Here is an 18,833-nt window from a genome sequence, read left to right on the forward strand (position 1 = left end):
CCTCCCGGGAATTGTAGTTTGCCAGCGGTCGCAGTGCATGCTGGGACTGTAGTGCATGGTGGGAGAAAGGTTCGCCCAGCAGCACTGCACGCTGGGATCCGTAATGCACGTGGTGCCCCCGAGATACGCTGGGCGGGACCTGTCTGATTTGTTTCACGGGCGGGGCGGGGCTTAGCTTGAAAGCGCTTTGCGTAACTGACGTGTGGTCTGTCTCTCGCCTTAGTCTCCGTTCGGGGTCGGTGGCGTGCGCGCGCTCACAAGGAGCCGGGCACGCGCGCTACCGGTGCCGGACGGTTGGGCGCAGCGGGGGGCCTCGCGCGGCCGGGATGTACCACAGCAGCACGCAGAGGCGGCACTGGACGTTCCGCAGCGAGGAGGAGCTGGCCCGCTGCCGAGCCGACGCCAACCGCAAGTTCCGCTGCAAAGCGGTGGCCTGCGGAAAGGTACCCGCCGCGTCCCGCCCCACACACGGCCGGAGGGGCAGGAAGGGGGCGCGGCTCCCAGCACCCAGGCTCGGGATGGGGCGAGACCCCGCTAACCCCCCGCGCAAAGATGGAGTCGGGCGCCGGGGCGGGGGCCGCGTAGCGTGCCCGGGGAAGTCCTACTTCTCCTGCCCCTTGCGGAGCCGGTGACCGGCCCCGGGGCGGCGGGGTCTGTGCTGCCCGGGGCCGCCGCGCACCGGGGAGGGCAGCGCGGGCACGTCCGCCCACCCGTCCGAAGCAGCGGCCGAGCTCTCGCAACCGGGCCCCGCCCGGCTCGGGGCGGCGCGGTGCAGTTGCAGTCTCTCTCTCTCTCTCTCTCTCTCTCTCTCCCCCGCAGGCCCGGCAGAGCGACTCGCTGTTTCTGGAGCCCCGGGAGGAGTTGACGATCTGTAAATACTATGAGAAGAAACTGCTGGATTTCTGCTCCGTCTTCAAACCCGCCATGCCCCGCTCCGCGGTGGTGAGTTGCGCGCGCTAGAGCGGCCTGCCGGAGAGAAACGTAGGGGCGCAGCCTTTCCTTTGGAAAACACCCCCTCTTCCCCACACACACACCCACACCTCCTGCAGGCTCGCGCGTAGCTTCTTGCAGGCAGTGTCTGTAGGGGCACTTGCCTCATCTTCCCTCGTTTGGGCTGGGGTATGAAAAGCCATGACGCTTTCAGCCACCAAAGGAGCAGGAGACTGAGTGCCCGGGGGTCCTTCACGCTTCCCTCGTTGCTTCTTTTTTTAAGGGTGTGTTGCAGAGGGTTTTTTGATATGTTTCTGTTTCAGTTGTGAATGGGGTTTTCCTTGTTGAGGGCCTGACTTGATAGTTGCAGCTACTAGAAAGGCTAATTTAGAATCAATGGGAGTTTTTTCAGTGGCTTTTTAATGGAAATTGGATCAGGCCAATAGAGTCTCTGGCAGGTTTTTAATCTGCCCTGTCTCAGGTTGACTGTCTCCTGGGGCAAAAACGCTCTTGCTAGTAGAGAGTGAAATTTACACCTCCCTGAGCTGGTTTAGGTGAATCTAGCCTTTATGTGCCCTGTTATATTCTTAGATTATGGCATGTAAAGAACTAGGTTTCCTACTGCAGAACCAATATTTGACAAATAATGAATTCAAGACTGAGAGAAAACACTTTTTAAATCTGAATTTCTTTCTGTTTCTGGGCTTGACACACACTTAGCACAAGAGTATGGTATAATCAAGTAACAAAAGTAAACCCCTGTAGGGTTTATTGTAGAAACTTAAATATACTTTCAAAAAACAACTTCTCACACATCCAGATCACTGCTTTTCAAAATATAGTCTGTAGCTTTTCATGATCCATAGATGAAACATTCTGAAACCAAACCGTGGGGGATTGGAGTGTTAGGGGCAAGGAGGCTCATGAGACAATTTTTAGGCTTATGAGGGATTCAGCAGTACTAAAGGTACTTTTTAGTTTAGAATTAATGACATTGCTGTGTTTTCTAGAATGGCTGCTGTCCACTTGGCTAAAATTGGAGAAATCTGAACCTTGCAAATTAATATTTTAGCTAAACATCCAAAGTAAAACTGAATAGCAATAGAAACATGATGGAGTAAATAGAGAAAAATAGTTGATTACATGTTAATGTGTTTTATCAGAATGCTGATATGAAATGGATAGAGAGGAATGATGATTCAATGGTTAAAGGCGGTATTTTCTGGGCTCTGGGAGACCTGGGTTCAGCTCCCTGTTCTGCTACAGACTTCCTTTGTGACCCTGGGCAAGTCACTCATGGCTAGATCCACAAAGGGATTTAGTAACCTAAATCCAACAGTAGGCGTCACTGGCTTTCACAAAACTCCTGTTCAGCTTCTGCTTATTCTTCAGGTGCCCAAAGGCTCAAGATGCCAAAGTTTCTGTCAGTGTGCATGTGCAAAACTGTCATAGTGTACTGAGCGGCTTTCTGCCTTAGCTTGCTCTCAGTTCGGATGAGATTCTTAAACTAGGAGCTCCTCTGAATGGGCCCAACAGGCAAGCCAATGTGCTCTGAGCAGGTCTAACCTGCGCAAAAGACAGCCAAGGATGTGACTTTTGGGAGTGGTTGGGTAGCCCCGAAAACCCAATAGCCAAGTGGTTAGGGCACTCCCTTGGGATGTGAGAGGGCCAGGTTTGAATCCCCATTCTACCTGATTTGGAGCAGGACTTTGAACCCAGATCTCCTAGCTCCCAAGTTAGAAGCCTCACCACCAGACTTTTAGGACTTATTGGGTGGGTTTCTCTTAACTTCTGTAGAAGTTGTTCCACTCTGTGTAAATTACTTACTTTTTTTTTTTAGACTGGGTACTTGAACCTAGTTCTCCCACATCCTAGGGGAGTGCCCTAACCACCAGCTTCCTACTTTTTTCCATCTGGCCCAATTAATATTTATAAATTAAGTAGAACAGTTTCAACAGGACAGAGTGAGCTGTGCTCCATTCTAGCCGGTAACCTGGTGATTAGGGCACTCACCTGTGAGATGGGAGACCTGAGTTCAAGTTCATGTTCAAAACAGGCATTCCATAATGCTGTTGACCATGGTGTGGGTGGGGTTGGTTCATGGTTGTAAATCTTGAGATGAGTTAGGTGCTTATGTCCCTTTGAGGGACGGGGCTTTGGTCCTGCCAGTTTTCTATTGTCTAGCTTAGATGGCTCACCACTCAGCTTGCTGGCTTGTGAGGATCCCTTTCTTAGGTGCCCAATTCATCCACGCATTTTATGGGGACCTGGGCACCATATTCAGGGCTAAGAATTCCACTATCCAGAAGACTGCTTAAGAGTTTATTGCAATGCCCTATCCCTTTGTGAATCTAGCCCTCAGTCTCTCTGTGCCTCAATTCCGTGTGTGTATTTACGTACCCTGTTTGTTTTTGTGTGGACATGGTGCAAGGTATAACAGTACTTCCCTACCGTACCGGGTTATTGAGGACAAATACATTAAAGGTGTTGAGGAGCGCATTTTATGGTGAATTGAGAGCCAGATATCTAGCTTAAATAGACAGACTTTCCCCCTCTGGAGTGTTGAAATATACCCTGTCTTTTAAATGTGTGCATTCTGTGTGAACGTTACATATTTGCTGTTTATGCTGTTCTGCTCAAATGGGCCTTACAGACTCTCTCTCATATATTTAGGGAACAGCTAGTATGTATTTCAAGCGTTTTTTCCTCAATAACTCAGTGATGGAGTATCACCCTCGAATAATAATGTGAGTAATCAGGATACTTTGAATTTTACTCAGTGTTGTCATATCATGTAACTAATGAAGGATTGAGTACATTAAAGATTCAGGACTCATCTTTTATATAAAACAAGAATCTGAATAACGAAGGTTTTTTTTTGTCACTTTCCCTTTGGGAATAGGTTACTGTAGTCTTCAAAACAATTCTGCTTTCTAAAAAGGGAAATAAAGAGTCTGAAAAAGAACATATCTGTAGGATAACAGCATGATCCATGCCACAGAACTAAATTGTTTGTTATGCTTCTTTTCCAAGGTTAACATGTGCATTCTTGGCATGTAAAGTAGATGAATTTAATGTGTCCAGTGCACAGTTTGTTGGTAACCTTCGAGAGAATCCTCCAGGGCAGGAGAAGACACTTGAACAGATCTTGGAATATGAATTACTACTTATTCAGCAGCTGAACTTCCATCTTATAGTGCACAACCCATACAGACCATTTGAGGGATTTTTAATTGATTTGAAGGTAATACTTTAATTACTATCTTTCTCCTCACCATACTACTATAAACTTGGTACCAAGTTAAATATTTATTAATATTCCTGAAAATAAATAGGCTTGCTAACTTCATTTTACAATACCATATTTGTTAATATTTTAACATGTTATGGATATTTGCCTGTGGGCCCACTTTGTACGGAATCAGACATACAGAGGTTATGTGGTTGCTAGTATTTTTGGAAAAAACTTTGTCAAGTGTGAATCCTGAATTGAAGGACAACAGTATTACTCTCCCTTTTTTTTTTTTTTTTTTTTTTTTTTAATAAATTAAAATATGCTGGGGGGAGGGAGCTCTGTATGAAGATCCGTTAGCCAGAAGCAGTCTCCCAAGCTACAATATTGAGTATATGATAACTTGTATATCAAACTTGAGTTCATCTTTTGTCATTCTCCAGTATAACATGTATCCTAAAAAGTCTTAAATTTATACTGTAATAAGTGGGAACACATCTGAATTGAAATCTCCGCTTTATATTTGGTTACTAAGCATTTCAGGAAAACGTAATTTAGAATGAGATGCTCTCTTAGCCTTTGCTTTTCAAAATGCCTTTTTGAGTCTTGTCATGAGTAGGAACGTAGGAAAAATGAGAACAACTTCCTACTACACTAAGATCGTATATCATTAAGATTAAAATACAGCAGAAGTAATGTCTGAACACTTATTTTCTAGACGCGTTATCCGTTACTGGAGAATCCTGAGGTTTTGAGGAAAACAGCTGATGACTTTCTCAATCGAATAGCTTTGACAGATGCCTATCTTCTGTTTACACCTTCACAAATTGCTCTCACTGCCATCTTATCTAGTGCCTCCAGGGCTGGAATTAATATGGAAAGGTAGATGTTAATTTTTTTTTGCACAGGTATGGCTTAAATGACTAATTAGCTGCTTGTATTAATTTATTTGTTCCAGGTGCCAAATATCTTTATACAGATGTGTAAGTATTATTTGACTCACCGGTAACAGATAAAATCTCTGAAATGAGGCACTAAACTGACCATTTTAAAATGGTGAGGTATCACTGTTTTTCTTTTGTTGTTGGAAACAGGATGTTGTGCTAGATAGGAAATAGGTGTCTGGTTTTTAATATTCCTCTGAGACTTCTTTGCTTCTTTCAACCATATGTCATGTGGCCCAGTTAAAGCACTACAGACTTTCAGCTTGATCCTGAGGAATTCAGAGCATCCTTGGTTCCCACTGGCTTCAATGAAAACCAAAGGTTCAGAGCACATCAAGGTGATCAAGCCCTTTAATAGCTCATTGATCCCGAAGTCTTAAGTATTCTTTAGAAAGCAGCACTTCTCTTAGTCAGCAGCAGCTAAAACTTACAAGATCTCTCTGGCTAGAATTTCTGCTCCATTTACATGAAAATAGACTATAGAAAAGCGACTAAAGGTTTGTCTACCGTGCAATAAAACACCAGTAGCTGGCCATGTCACTTAACTTGGGCTCATGGGGCTTGAGGTGCAGAGCTACAAAATTGACATGTAGATGCTTGGGCTGGAGCCTGGACTCTAGGACTGCATCTTTATAGCCCTGTAGCCTGAGTCAGCTGATATGGGTCCGCTGCTGGTATTTTATTGAGTGTAGATATATCCTAATGGCTTTAAAATCTTTATAGTACTGGCATTGTTTTGCTGATCAGTTTCCAATTAAACTGACACTTGCAGTCCAGTTGGCAGAACTCCCCTTTATAGAACCAAACTCTCCCACATTCTAGTGAGACTTACATATAAACGTACAGATTCAGCAAGTTTTGAAACTTCAGGGGATAAACTTTAATGGGAGGAGGGGAGGAGAGTTTTGTAAAACATCATTTAAATCAGGAACTTCTTTTCCCAGAAATATCTAACCAATTTGGCTACACTGGATAAACTGATTTGTGTGACAGTTTTGTTTGTCTTATGCCTCATCATGAACTTGTGTGGTTATGTCATACCCTCATACCTTGAGTGTGACTGCATTACTGTAATAGCTGCAGGTAGGGACCACTGTAGCTCAGAATGCAAAATGGCTTTCACTGTGACCCCATCTTTGATCACTCATCACTTCTAAAAATTTTACTCTTTGGACTGCACGTTTGAATTGTGTCCTAAAATAAATCTCTTAAGCTGAACAAAAGCAGTTTGAGTAAGAAGAAAAGTTTGGGGAGGGGAATACATAATGTGATTGTAGGTATGGTTTTCTTATACAAACTGATGTATTTTCCCAGGAAGCCCAAAAATGTTGGAATGTTTCCAGTTGAGAAGCATGATATTACTGTAGGCCATGAAATAGGGATATATTGTGCAGGGTAGGAGGTCTGGAATTGTCTCTTCCATTGCCTGGCTTTGATTCTTTGCATATCACCAGATCACTGTTGTGGTATACTGTATGCCACAGTGCCTAATTAGAAGATTGCTTCACATCTCAGTTTAGTTACGACACCTGTAGAATGGGATGATGATCACCCCCCACCATTCTAAACTCTGCAGCTATTATTGTAGTCTGATAGCACTGGAACTGCTGTAAGTCTTCCCTCTCTATACCAGCTTCATTGGTAAACATGCAGGATGCAGTTTTTACCTGAATTTTAAGCTAATTCAAGATGTTTAAATTCACCTTGTGAGCCCTGTGTTTATATAATTTATCTACAAATGCTATAATTTCTGTGCCGAGACTGTTTTAAGAGAAACAAATAGTAGATTAGAAGCTGAATACCAAAGAGTAACATCGGGGGTACTGGTAATATAAATGATGCTCAAGTGGATTACAGTTTCAGTAGAACCAAGCTATGCCTTCACTTTAGTGTATTTTAGAGCATGTCTCTATTTTTGAAGTATTTTGTTGGCAGCTCAAGCTGAAGAGAGGGTATTAAAGCATAGTAAATCTAAAGCATACTACTAAAGCGTAGCAATCACTAAAGCATGATCTGGGACAAAAATGGTACTCTAATATGAAAAAGGAAGGGTTGTAGTTCATGTGTTACTCATTCTGAGCTGTCTAAACAGAAGCAGATTTACATTGTGGACTCCTACATTAACACTAGAATGTGATGAAAAGATAAAATGGGACAGTATTTACTATCTGCCAATAATGCCATTGTGACTGGTGCACTAGAAATACCTATATAAAAACTACATCCAAGAATGTATAAGTTGATAAGCTGAATATTTTTCCTTAAGTGGTCAGCAATGAAATAGTCACTTTAAAAGAAACAAAAACAAACCATCAATATAGACTTGTCAACACCCCAATGAGATGCAAGGATACACCTCAAAGCAGCTTGTCTACAAACTTGGGAAGACTGTTTTCTTATGAAAGTTTATTTTGCAACATTTACGGACCATGGTTTTTGTTTTTGTTTTTTGTTTTTGGTAGCAGTTTGATAGATTTAAAAATTGATCAGCCTGTCTCTTATTAGTGTTAGATTTAGCTATTTATGCAGGGGAAAAATATTTTACTAACAGAAAATGAGTTTATGATGATAGCAACATGACTGAACAAAGCTGTAACAGTCAATCTGACATAGTTTGTCATTTAAATAACCATGGCGGCAGCTGTGAATAATGTTAGAATTATACACTTACTACAATAACTCTAAAATTCCACATTTTCATACTTTTTTTTGGTAGCTATTTATCAGAATGTCTTACACTGAAAGAAAACAGAGCATCTCTGTCCCAGTTACTAGATGGAATGAAATGTAAGTAAACGTGCTGAGAAAAATGCTTTTTTTTTTTTTTAAAAAAAAAAAAAAAAATTTTTTCAAACTAAATATTTAAGAGTTGGCTTCAGAGTAGGTTCAAGTTTAGTTTGTATAAGACTGTGTAGCTATGCTTCTTCAAACACACAGAACACCAATCTTCCTCATTTCAAAATTGTTAGAAGCTAAGTTGAAAAAGGGATCATGAAATGAACTAGTTAGCAGCTTAAAAAAAAAAAATTGAAACCTGGCTTTCTATGAAAAGTTAAATTAAAAGAAGGGTCTAGTAGTAATGCACTGAGCCTCAATATTGCTGTCTGTAACAAGGTCTTGGAGACTGACCACAATCTTGAACAGTGAGAGCACTACTTTTGATATCTTCTGCTATTTGTGAATTTGGGTGAAATATTTTCTTGGTTGTTCTTAATTTAGAAGAAATACAAGCAATTTCCTTTTACCCATTTCTCAAGTTGCAGAAACCTGCCTATTACTACTTGTGCCACTAGAGGGTACATTTTTCTAAGCTAAATAGCTTTAAAGTTAATGGTGACCTGTAAAGGTTTTGTCTTTTAAAAGACTATGCCTGTTTCCTTTCTTTTTAACTGCTTAGTGATATAAAGATTTGAAAGAGATTTTAAGCTTTTTTTTTTTTCCCCCAGTTTCTTTTCTTTAGAAACATCAAGAATTGAAATCCAGCTTTGCTAGAAAACATGTTGCATGCCTGGTGCATGTAATGATGCATCCCTTAATAGAAGGGACGAGGTGTTTGAATCCTTAAAGATTTTCTCCAAAATGTTTAGTCCTTGAAGTTGAGTGTTTAAAAACAGTCAAAAGACTTCAGTGATTAAAAAATCCTTCATCTCTCGGTTGCTGAACTTCCAGTTTCTTGGCCATTGGTGAATTAATGAAACATTCTCACGTCTTCCAAGTTAGATACTTCTAATGTAATATTTCCTTCCCCTTTTTTTAAAAAAATAAATAAATAATTCTTCAAGCAGCTTCTACACTGTTTATATATAATTACAAAAAAGACAAGCTAACTTTCTTTGCAGATGAATGCCTTGAAACTGTATTCCCCATACTTCACTCCAGACATCATAGATTTTCATGGGGAAACTTGCTTTTTGGCTAGGATACATGAAAAATATATTTTAAAAACAACTAAACATACCAGTAGTATAGAAAACTGGTAATGCTAAAAATAAGTTCTCATTCTTTCTTATATGCTTGCTGAAAGATGAATTTAGTGCATTTTAACAAGGTTGAAGCTGATCTTAAAAATAAAGACTTGATACCTTTTGCTTTCAGCACTGTGTACAGACCTTTCTTGCCACTTGCTAGTACAGTAATGCTAACCCTGCATTATCACTTAGCCTTGAGGAAATCCAGAATCATGATGCTTACTAGTTCTTTGCTCTGAGCTTCCACTATATCTTGACAGTACTTAGAATAAATCCTCTGAGGTAAAATGACAGTTAAGACTCTTACACATGTAATCGTGGGTTCTCTAAAATTTGTGTGTTCTGTGGTGAATTTTCTAAGCTAAGATTTTGTTTATGAAGCCATTTGAAAAGAAGTCTTCAACATTTCAAGTATTTAATATTTGCTTTGACAAATAAAAGGATTATATTTGTCAAAGCTTTTGATCTAATTAAAATGGTCTGTAGTGTACTGCTGCAGCTTCTTGAGGTCTGTTGAAAAGCTAACTTTAATACCTTCATTAGATTTTGAAGGCAAAAGGAGGGGGCCCTATTGAAGGAACCTTCAAATTATGCCGGTAAATTCTTGTGATTTGATTAGATTTTTTTCCAAAATAGAAGTGTGGTTTGAATCTTATGTTTGGTGTACTGAAGAGAGGCTGGTCTACTGAACTGAGTAAGGGGCTGTGAGATTGGGACCCTTGAATTCTAATCATAGGTATGCCACTGCCTATTGGGATAATTTACAAGAATTAACTAGCTACTAATTAATTACTTTACCTTTATAGCCATGAAAAATCTCATAAAGAAGTATGAACCACTACGACCTGAAGAGGTTGCCACTCTAAAACAGAAATTAGAGAAATGTCACAGCTCAGAACTTGCTCTTAATTCAAACTTGTAAGTAGAGACTTGGGGCTTTAAGGAATTGTGAGTATTTCTGCTTTCCTATACTGCCAGTTGGAACTGTCCCTTTCTGCAGTGATATATCTGCTTTTATAAAATGTTAATTTTCCTTGCACTGTGTAATATATTCAGAAGAAAATTAAAATTGGTGTGATGTATTAGACTGAATATTTTTCTTGTTTTGTAAAATGTACAATATGACAAACAATATCAGTAACAGTTGCTAAAGCAGGGGTTCATTCCCTGCTCTGGCCACTGACTTACCATGGCACCTGAAGCAAATCGCCTCTATTTGTCATTTTACCATCTGAAAAGCTATTAATTGTCTAACAGGGTATAGTTGAGAATCTGTTTATCGAAGGCTCAGCTCCTTTTAATCAAATCTGTGCAAATTATAAAATATGCCTTTTCTTGAAAGTCTTTTATTTTGTGTAGATTGTAAAAATATACTATTCCATGGAAGATACGAGACTTTAATTTTAGGTAGTAAAGCAAAGTGGCAAACTCCCAACATTAGTGAAACTAGCTGCATTCTTGTATTCAAGAAATACTGTAACAGAGATCCAATTTAAACTAAGGTTAAGGAAGGAAAAGAAGCTGGTATTGGAGCTGAACTTTTCTCTCAAATGTCTAAACATTTTGTATTTTTCTTTGGGGGGAGTTAGAAAGAAGAGGAAGGGCTATGAAGATGATGAATGTATTACAAAGAAATCTAAAATGGATGAGGTTAGTAACACATTGCAGAAGCACTATTCATATTTTCTCTAATCACTAACGAGGAGCAAAATTTGTTAATACTGTTACTAAAATGTTCTCACTTTACATGTACTGGAAATTGTTTCAGATAGTGAACATTTCACAAACCAAGCAGTTCAAAACCTGCTATTCAGAGTCTGGATGTTTTTACAGTAATAGTAAACATGCCTCCTAATTTCTTATATAGTCTCGTTTTATTTCCATTACAACGTCTTGTAAAAAGGATTTGTGGGCATGCAGAATCGGAGTGATCTAAGATAAAGTGGTGGTCAAGTCTAAGAGGGCTTTGTTGGCTACAGAGTTGTTCCGGAGCAGAGATGATGTGACTTGTACGCTCCTTTCTTCAGGGTAATATGTTCCCCCTAGCTTGTAGGGTTAGACCAAGCTCTAGAAAGAATTCTGGTGTAAAATTTTAACTTTATTTCTTCACGCTTATGACACATTATATTCCTTGCATGTCTGTCTCATAAATTTAACTGTACAATACAATAGGAAGAATTACTTGCTCCGAAATACAGTTTGAACCCAATAGGATAGAATACTTAAAAACAGCTTTGCTGTTGGTTCTAATTGCAGTAATTTGTGAAGCCAAGTACTGTGTTTCACTTTTAGGAACCTAGCTAATTTACTGATTAGATGGTATCTGGAAATTAGCTTTTGAAAACTTGGAAGAAGCAATGAGACTAAATCTGGACTAGCTTCACCTAGAAGCTGCACCAAACATCTTTTCTTCTGGTTTGTATTGCTGACATTATCTAGTAGTTCTTCCCTGTCCCCAAGATAGGTTACTTAAGAATTCAGCCCAGTAAGTGGGCAGCAAACAGTGCTGAGTGAGTAAAGTTTTAGTAGCTTGGAGAGCAGAAGCAAGAACGAATTAAAGGCTAACTTGTACTACCCTCATTCTTGGAGTTTTTGTAAATTAGGAGTAAGGTAGGGATTTGGGTTTGTAATGCATCAAGGAACTGCTATATGGGAAAGTAATGGCAGAATGAAGGTAAGAGTTGGCAGCTACAAATGGGAGTTCTGGCTTTGTAGAATATATTTAGGGTATGACCTTGGGAGGCTGTAATCCTTATTGGCCACTTTGGATAATGCTGCTGCATACTAACAAATGGGGAAACCACTGCTGTTAATGGATTTTTTTATAAGATTACAGGTCAGAATTTGGAGTGTACTCTGCATGTACAGCAGTGAAAGGCTTAATTGGAAGGATTAAGTGGAATTTAAAGTGGTCTGTCAAAGTTGAGGATTTCAAGCTGTTGGGTGAGGTTGACAGCCAGTGTTGTGTAACTAAAGTACAGGACCCTCTGGCTATGTCCACACTTAAACTGCTACAGCAGCACAGCTGCCGTAATAGTTTAAGTGTAGACTTTCGGTACAGTGAAGAGAGGGGTTCTCCTATCACTGTAGTTAATCCACTTTCCTGAGAGGCGGTAGCTAGATCAACAATTCTCCCATTCACCTGGTGCTGTCTATGCCAGGAGTTATGTGGACTTAACTACATTGCTCAGGGGTGTGAATTTTTCATACCTGTGAGTGATGTAGCTGGCTCTACCTAAATTTTTAGTGTAGACTTGGCTGCTGTTTTTATATGGTTACTGACTGACTCATAATGGAAGTTAAGGTGTCTTACCATATTTCATAAACTTGAGCTGTCACTAGTTATCAATTTGAAAATTGCTGAAACCTAACACATGATTTTAAAAAGTGAATGATTTGTAATGCCCTAGAAAGACAACTTAGAGGGGCCTAGCTCTTATAGAAGTGCTGAGCACCTGTCCCGTTGAAGATCAGACTGCTCTAAGGTGTCCCTAGTGGGGCTTCCAAAATCACTGCACACTTCTGATAATCTTGGCCTTAATTTCTAACAATATGCCAGCACTAAAAACTGCAAAAATTTGTAATCTAGGTAAAAGGAGCCATTCCATAATGTTGCACTTCTTCAAAACTTGCTTTATGAAACAATGGCTCTTGGTAAAATTAAGTTTTGAAGTCTCTTATGTTTTTTCACATGTGAAATTTAATTGAAGGAAAGAGGAGAGCTGCAAAGCAAAATATGACTTAACCATATAGTCAGTCAGTATACCTTAGTGTTTAAAAACAGGTCTTTAAGAAAACAGGCAATTACTACTGGAGGGGAATCACACTGATTCTTTTGTCTGAACCTTATAGGCATGCTGTAACCACCACCTGATTGACCTTTAAATAAGATATGAAATCATGAACCAGATCTATCACTTGCCTTTCTGCTGCAGTGGGTCAGGCTTAGTCTTTGATTTAAAATAAATACCTTTAAACTAGTCATAGCCACCAAACCTTCAGGTCTAGGGAGGTGGTTCTTTGAGTGATTGTCCACATGTATTCCACTACTGGTGTACATGTGCCTCATGCAGGTGAACAGATTTTTTTTGGCCAGCAGTGTCTGGCAGGGGAGCCATGCCTTCATCCTGGATGACCCACTTCCAAAAAGGCAGAGAAATGCCAGCAAGTCCTTTTCAGATGGATTTGAATATCTTTATATGCACAAGTTTCTGAATCTCTGCATGTGTGTGAAAGGTCCAGAAAGCAGGGACCTTCAAAATGACTTTAAAGAGACATCTGAAAAAATTAGATTTGGGTGGAAAAATTACTCAAGTGTGCACTTGTGCATTGTAAGTTACCAGGTGCTCCTCTCAAAGTAGTTGGACAAAGTAGTGTAATTTATTGGAAAAACCCCTCAACACAAGGATGAAGTGAAGTCCATTGTATCTGAGGGGTAATTTGTAGCTTGTACATCATTGCGGGTGCCATTGTATGTGCTGGACACTGCTGCTCATTCAGTGGCTACCTCTCCATTGTTATGCACAGGGATTCATAGTTAGTCTTCAGGAATCCTTAAGGAAGTCCAGACAATTGAGGACCTCCTTGCATTAAAGAGGTCACACTTTTCAAATAGAACTGATGAAGCCCTGTACTCTTTGAAAGATTCAACAGCCACTCTCCATGCCTTAAGAGTTTACATGCCAGTCTTTAGAAGAGAGCAGGCTGAGTCACCATACAATTCCCAACAAAGGATGTTTGATGTTGATGTTAGTCTACAAAGATCATTGGAGCTGCAAAGGAAGAAGCAGAGGTTCAAATGCAGAAAGCTTTCTGCTGCCTCCTCATTTACTGCACTGCCTGCATCAACCTCATAGCATCAAGTATAACTCCCTGACAGCCATACAGTGTCGCTGGAGGATCAGTATCTTTTTTTCTTAGTTTTTTGACACCTGGAATCTATTACATTAGGGCTAGGTCTTGGACATCATAAAGATGGGGGAGGGAGGGGTATTCCATTCAATTTTTCAGTCCCTTCAACCTCTCCACTTTTTCCCATCCCTGCAGACAGTTTGAGATTCTGCTAAAGCAAGAAGTGTACACTCCTTCTCAGAGCAGTAGAAGTAGTATCCTTGAAGTTCATAACGATGTCATCTTCCCATTTTTTCTAATCCTGAAGAAATAGGGTTAACATCTAATTAATTCTAGATTTTTGAGCTGCCTCCACAAGTTCATCCACTGTTTCAAATTCAGGATGGCAACCCCATGCCTCTAATCCATTCATTACATCCGAAACTATTTTATAGCCCTTGACTTACAATAATGTATATTTTCATGCATCAATTTGCTTGCCACACAAAACCTCAGATTTCAAGTGGGAGCATCTTATTACCAGTAGATGCCTGCCCTTTTGATCTCTCAGCAACACAAAGGGCATTCAAGTGCTTAGAAGTCATGGCAGCTCACCTGAGCCAGCTGGGTATCCGGTTATATACTTACCCTGATAACTAGTTAATTCTAGGATGATCACTGCCACAGCTGAACAATCCTGTCTTTTCATCACACTGGAATTCAAGATCAACAAAAAGTCCTCATAGTTGCTAACCAAAAGGCCACAGGGCCTATGTTAGATTACAGATCAACAAGAGCTTACTGCAGGAGAGGATCCAGACCATAGTGGACTCAACCACCATTGGTAAGATCATCTCTCAAGAATAAAATCCTTGACAGTCCATTCAGGAAGCCACATCTACCCAGGTGTGTGGCACACTCAGTTAATTTGTCTCAGGTCTCTGGGTATGCAAGAGAATACTGTTTTCTCGACTTCTGCCTAGCAAGGTATGGGTAACAGATGCCTCCATGTTTGGATGCAGTGCTCACCACTAGAGCACTTACAAAACCTAGACCTCTGAAATCCCAAACACTCACCTTCAAAAACATTCTAGAGATCAGAGCTATTAATCTAGTGTCTGCAGCATTTTTTCCCATGTTCCAGAGACTAACACTCTAAGTGATGATGGATACACCTCAGTGTTTTGTCAACAGACACAGAGGAGCACAGTCATGTGCTCTGCCAAGAAGCTTTTCAGGGCTAAACCTGTTGTGTTAATTATCAAAGCAGTAAATGTGTCTAATCAGGCTTGGAGAATGACCACCCTCTCAGACAACCACCTCAGCAGGCAATTAGCATATTCACATGAATGGACTGTCAAGGATTGTATTCTGCAGTATATCTGCTGTAGATGAGGGATCCTGATCAGTAAACCTGTTTACAAAAAATCAGAACAAATGCCAAACAGTTGGCTCAGTTGTGGGAGGGGGCAGGGGTTTGAGCCCAAACTTGCTCAAATGCTTTCTTTATCTTATGGACTCTAGAGATAATGGAATCAGGGGATAGTCATACCTTAACCGCGAGGGTCCAAACACAACTGATGGGATTCACTAGTAATAATGGTGTTTGTTTAGCCCTAACTTGGCCCAGGCAGTTTTGATATGTGCTCCTAATAAACCTACCACTGGGGGCCCACCCCCCCCCAACATTACCTGTCTCACCTGATGCGAGCTCACCTCCTCCATCTGGTAATATGCATGCTGGCTTAACTACCCTAATGTAAATTGTTCAGCTGAAGTCTAGAATATATTGATGCAGAGCAGGAAAGACTATGGGGCCCAATGAAGGAAGAGGTTGGGCAGGCTAACACCACCTGTCTACCTCCTCCAGAATAGAAGATAGCCCTGACTGCCCCACTATCAGCTCCATAAGAATATATTTGGTAGTACTATTTGTGTCTTCCTATTCTGAGTTAAACCATTTCCCCCCATCTCCCACTAAATCAGGTCAGACTAGATGATCAGTGATCCCTTTCAGCATGTCTAAGGAATATAGATTTTGCAATGGCCTCATTCATGGTTCTTCCTACCACCTTAATATAATTTCAGCTGGGTTAATAGGAGTGCCTTTTGAGCCCTTACCAACTTGTCCTATACTACCTATTGAAACAGCCTTTTTAGAAGTGATAACATCAGCTTATCTGGCTAAGCCACCCCTACAAAGGCCCTGACCATCAGGCTTTACCAAAAATCTCAAATTATCATTTGCCAGTGTTCTAACTATAGGGAAGCCAAACTGCATATCCTTGATGGTAGTGAGGTCTCTTTCATATTATCTTGACAGAACAAAACCATTTAGGAGCTCCACAGGCTATTTGTAGCATTTGCAGATAGGGTGAAAGATCAGGCAATATCCACTCAAAAGACTAAATGGGCATTTAATTTTATTGCATCATGCTGTGAGTTAGCTAGTTTAGATCCATCCATGCAGCTTAAATCCCATTCCACCTGGTCTCAGGACTTTTCTGAGAGAGCATAACCATTTCAAAACTTGCAGAGCAGCTACAGGGGATCAGTGTATGCTTTCACCCAGTGTTACGCCTTACTTGAGAACTCAATATCTGATGCCTGTTTTTACCAGAGCCGTCCTGCAAGCATTATTTAATTAGGATTTCTAGCACCACCTCATAACTGAAGTTAGTTTGCTAGTCACTAGCAGTGGAATATATGTGGACAACAAAGAAAGAATGGTTATATACATTTACAGTAATTCTTAAAGGTGGTGGTTACATGGATGCTAGAGCCTGTCCTCCTTTCCTGATACTACTATGCGTCCTACATGAGCTGTATTCTGAATTGGCAAAGGAACAGAGGGAAAAGTGAAACCAGGGACAGCCCGAATGGAACTGTTGGCCAAAATAATCTGATCTCAGGAATATGCATGCCAGATGTGGATAGCACACCACAAAACACAGTAACTGTCGGTTAAGTATCCCTTCTTCCATTGTTGTGCTCGTAGCAATAATAATATTCACATACTGTGTTGTACAGAATATGAACATTAACAAGTAGCCACTGGTGGGAGTGTAAAACTGTAGTCTTGACAGTGTAGTTCTATACAGTGACAAGACTAAGTTACATCTTTTTCTGAAGTTGTGGGCATAGTTCTGTATCTTAAAGGGATAGTATATAAATTACTGGCTTAATCTTTGTTTACAGGTATGTTTCCATTTGTTTTTTGTGAGGTAACAGTTAATTTAGGCCCACTCATTATTTTCTGTATATTTAGATAAGAATTACTATTCCATGTGCTTTGAGAGTTATAACACTACTCCTGTAGGGTTTGGACTCTTTACGGTAGAGCATATGCCGTGTATGCTTGTAATGAAGATACTCAACTTCGTTCTCTCTTCCCAATCATTTTAGGAAGAATGGACTGATGATGACCTTATAGATTCATTGTAATTTTAAAGGAAGATGGCACCTGGCAGAACTTCAGGCACTACTTGTCATCCCTCTACTGCATCATGTTGGATTCTTATCTGTAAAAACTTTATTTAGCCAACAATTTATGGCAAGTTCTCAGTTTGTGTTGGTTTATAGATTAACTACCTCTTTATAATAAAATGATTGTATTTTGTTTAAATATGACTACTCATCTAAACATTTCATACACTAACAGGCAGGCATTGAGGAAAAACTTACTTTGCTCCTCAAGAACTGTCAAGCATCTTCTCCCAATTCTCCCGCATTACACTGCTGCAGGCTGAGTTACAAGTTTCAACTTTATTTACCTGTTTTTGAAAGAGCAAGCATTCTAGAATCAGACACACACTTTGCTGAAGATATATTTTCATGCTTGACTCCTAATCTTGCAAGAACTTGGGGTGATAGAGTATAAGCCAGGTCGTCTGCTTGGCAGCATTACCTGTTAATTATTTTAGGATAACTAGGAAATCAAGAGAACCTCAAAATACTGTGCAAGACACCTGTAAAGGGAGAGAAGCTGGGCAAGTGTCATTCAAGATTACCTACAAGTAGAGGTGGGGAGAAATTCTTAAACAGGTTGGAGAATACGGATTTGATGATCTAAACATTTCACGGAGATGTTCAAAGCTGCCTGGACTTCCCCCCAGCTTCTCTCATAGGCTGCTGCAGCACAGAGCTCCATGGCTTCCCTTCAGGTCCACCAGGGGCAATGAGGGCTTAGAAACCCTGGATCTCACACACAACTCCTGAGCAAGGGACCCCTAAAATGGGGCTCTATTCCCTTTCAGAGAATTTAGTTTTGTTCTAAATTAAAACAAACCCAAAACCTTGAAATAGGTAACTCTCTGAAAGAGCAGTACCTTTCTTTGCACACTTAGAGATAACTTACCCTTCTGTACTATCACTATTGATGCAACATGGATTTCTTAAAGAGCAGCAGCACTAAACGGCCTTTAAGGTCTAAGATACTTATCAACTCCGGTGCACCATGAAATCTGTTTTTTTTTACTTTGGCCAAATTTCTCAAGGGGCTACAGGGCACACTATGCTTTAGATTTGCTTTGTCCACCTCAACTGCACCACTCAGATGTCAGGTCTAGCTTCCTTCATTTCTTGGGACAGGAGATGGGGTGAAAGTCACCCAGTTCAATGGCTCTGGGTTCCTGTATCCAAAATGTGTTTGGCACCTGTAAATCCCTTTCCGCTTATGACCATCAGCTGATGAGTGACTTTAATAACTTCTTAAAGCATTCATTCACCCAAAGGTACATATCAGACAAGGGTTAAAGCAAAGGTCTATACGCACATTTCCCCTTACCTAAACTTAATCTTTCTAGCAAGCTTTAAGTATCATTCTGCGCTGTTACCTTCATCTCTGGGCTAGGAAAAGCATGGTGCTCTCCTTTATTTACTCTCTCCTATGTGTCAGGCTTCCTAGGGCAGTTGCAAACAACACACAAC

At 40.5% G+C, this 18,833-nt stretch overlaps 1 protein-coding gene across 1 annotated transcript; it reads left to right on the plus strand.

Annotated features, from left to right (window-relative positions):
• Window positions 1–215: 215 nt before the first annotated feature.
• On the plus strand, window positions 216–17,904 carry CCNH (cyclin H). Its single transcript, XM_067568615.1, has 9 exons — window positions 216–443; window positions 820–942; window positions 3,604–3,677; window positions 3,964–4,174; window positions 4,881–5,044; window positions 7,823–7,893; window positions 9,881–9,992; window positions 10,664–10,724; window positions 17,310–17,904. Exons 1-9 carry the CDS (start codon window positions 327–329, stop codon window positions 17,346–17,348), a joined length of 972 nt encoding a protein of 323 aa, XP_067424716.1. The 5' UTR covers window positions 216–326; the 3' UTR covers window positions 17,349–17,904.
• Window positions 17,905–18,833: the final 929 nt, after the last annotated feature.

Source organism: Emydura macquarii, unplaced genomic scaffold, assembly GCF_026122565.2.
Source record: "Emydura macquarii macquarii isolate MOO-44397 ecotype Brisbane River unplaced genomic scaffold, CSIRO-AGI_Emac_v2 contig_2897, whole genome shotgun sequence".
In the NCBI taxonomy this organism is placed as follows: Eukaryota; Metazoa; Chordata; order Testudines; family Chelidae; genus Emydura; species Emydura macquarii.

Excerpts from the sequence above, each read along its gene's own strand:
- CCNH (XM_067568615.1), top strand. The coding sequence starts at position 327 with ATGTACCACAGCAGCACGCAGAGGCGGCACTGGACGTTCCGCAGCGAG. Across the intron at positions 943-3,603 it reads CCATGCCCCGCTCCGCGGTG|GGAACAGCTAGTATGTATTT; the intron begins GTGAGTTGCGCG and ends TCATATATTTAG. Across the intron at positions 5,045-7,822 it reads GCTGGAATTAATATGGAAAG|CTATTTATCAGAATGTCTTA; the intron begins GTAGATGTTAAT and ends TTTTTTTGGTAG.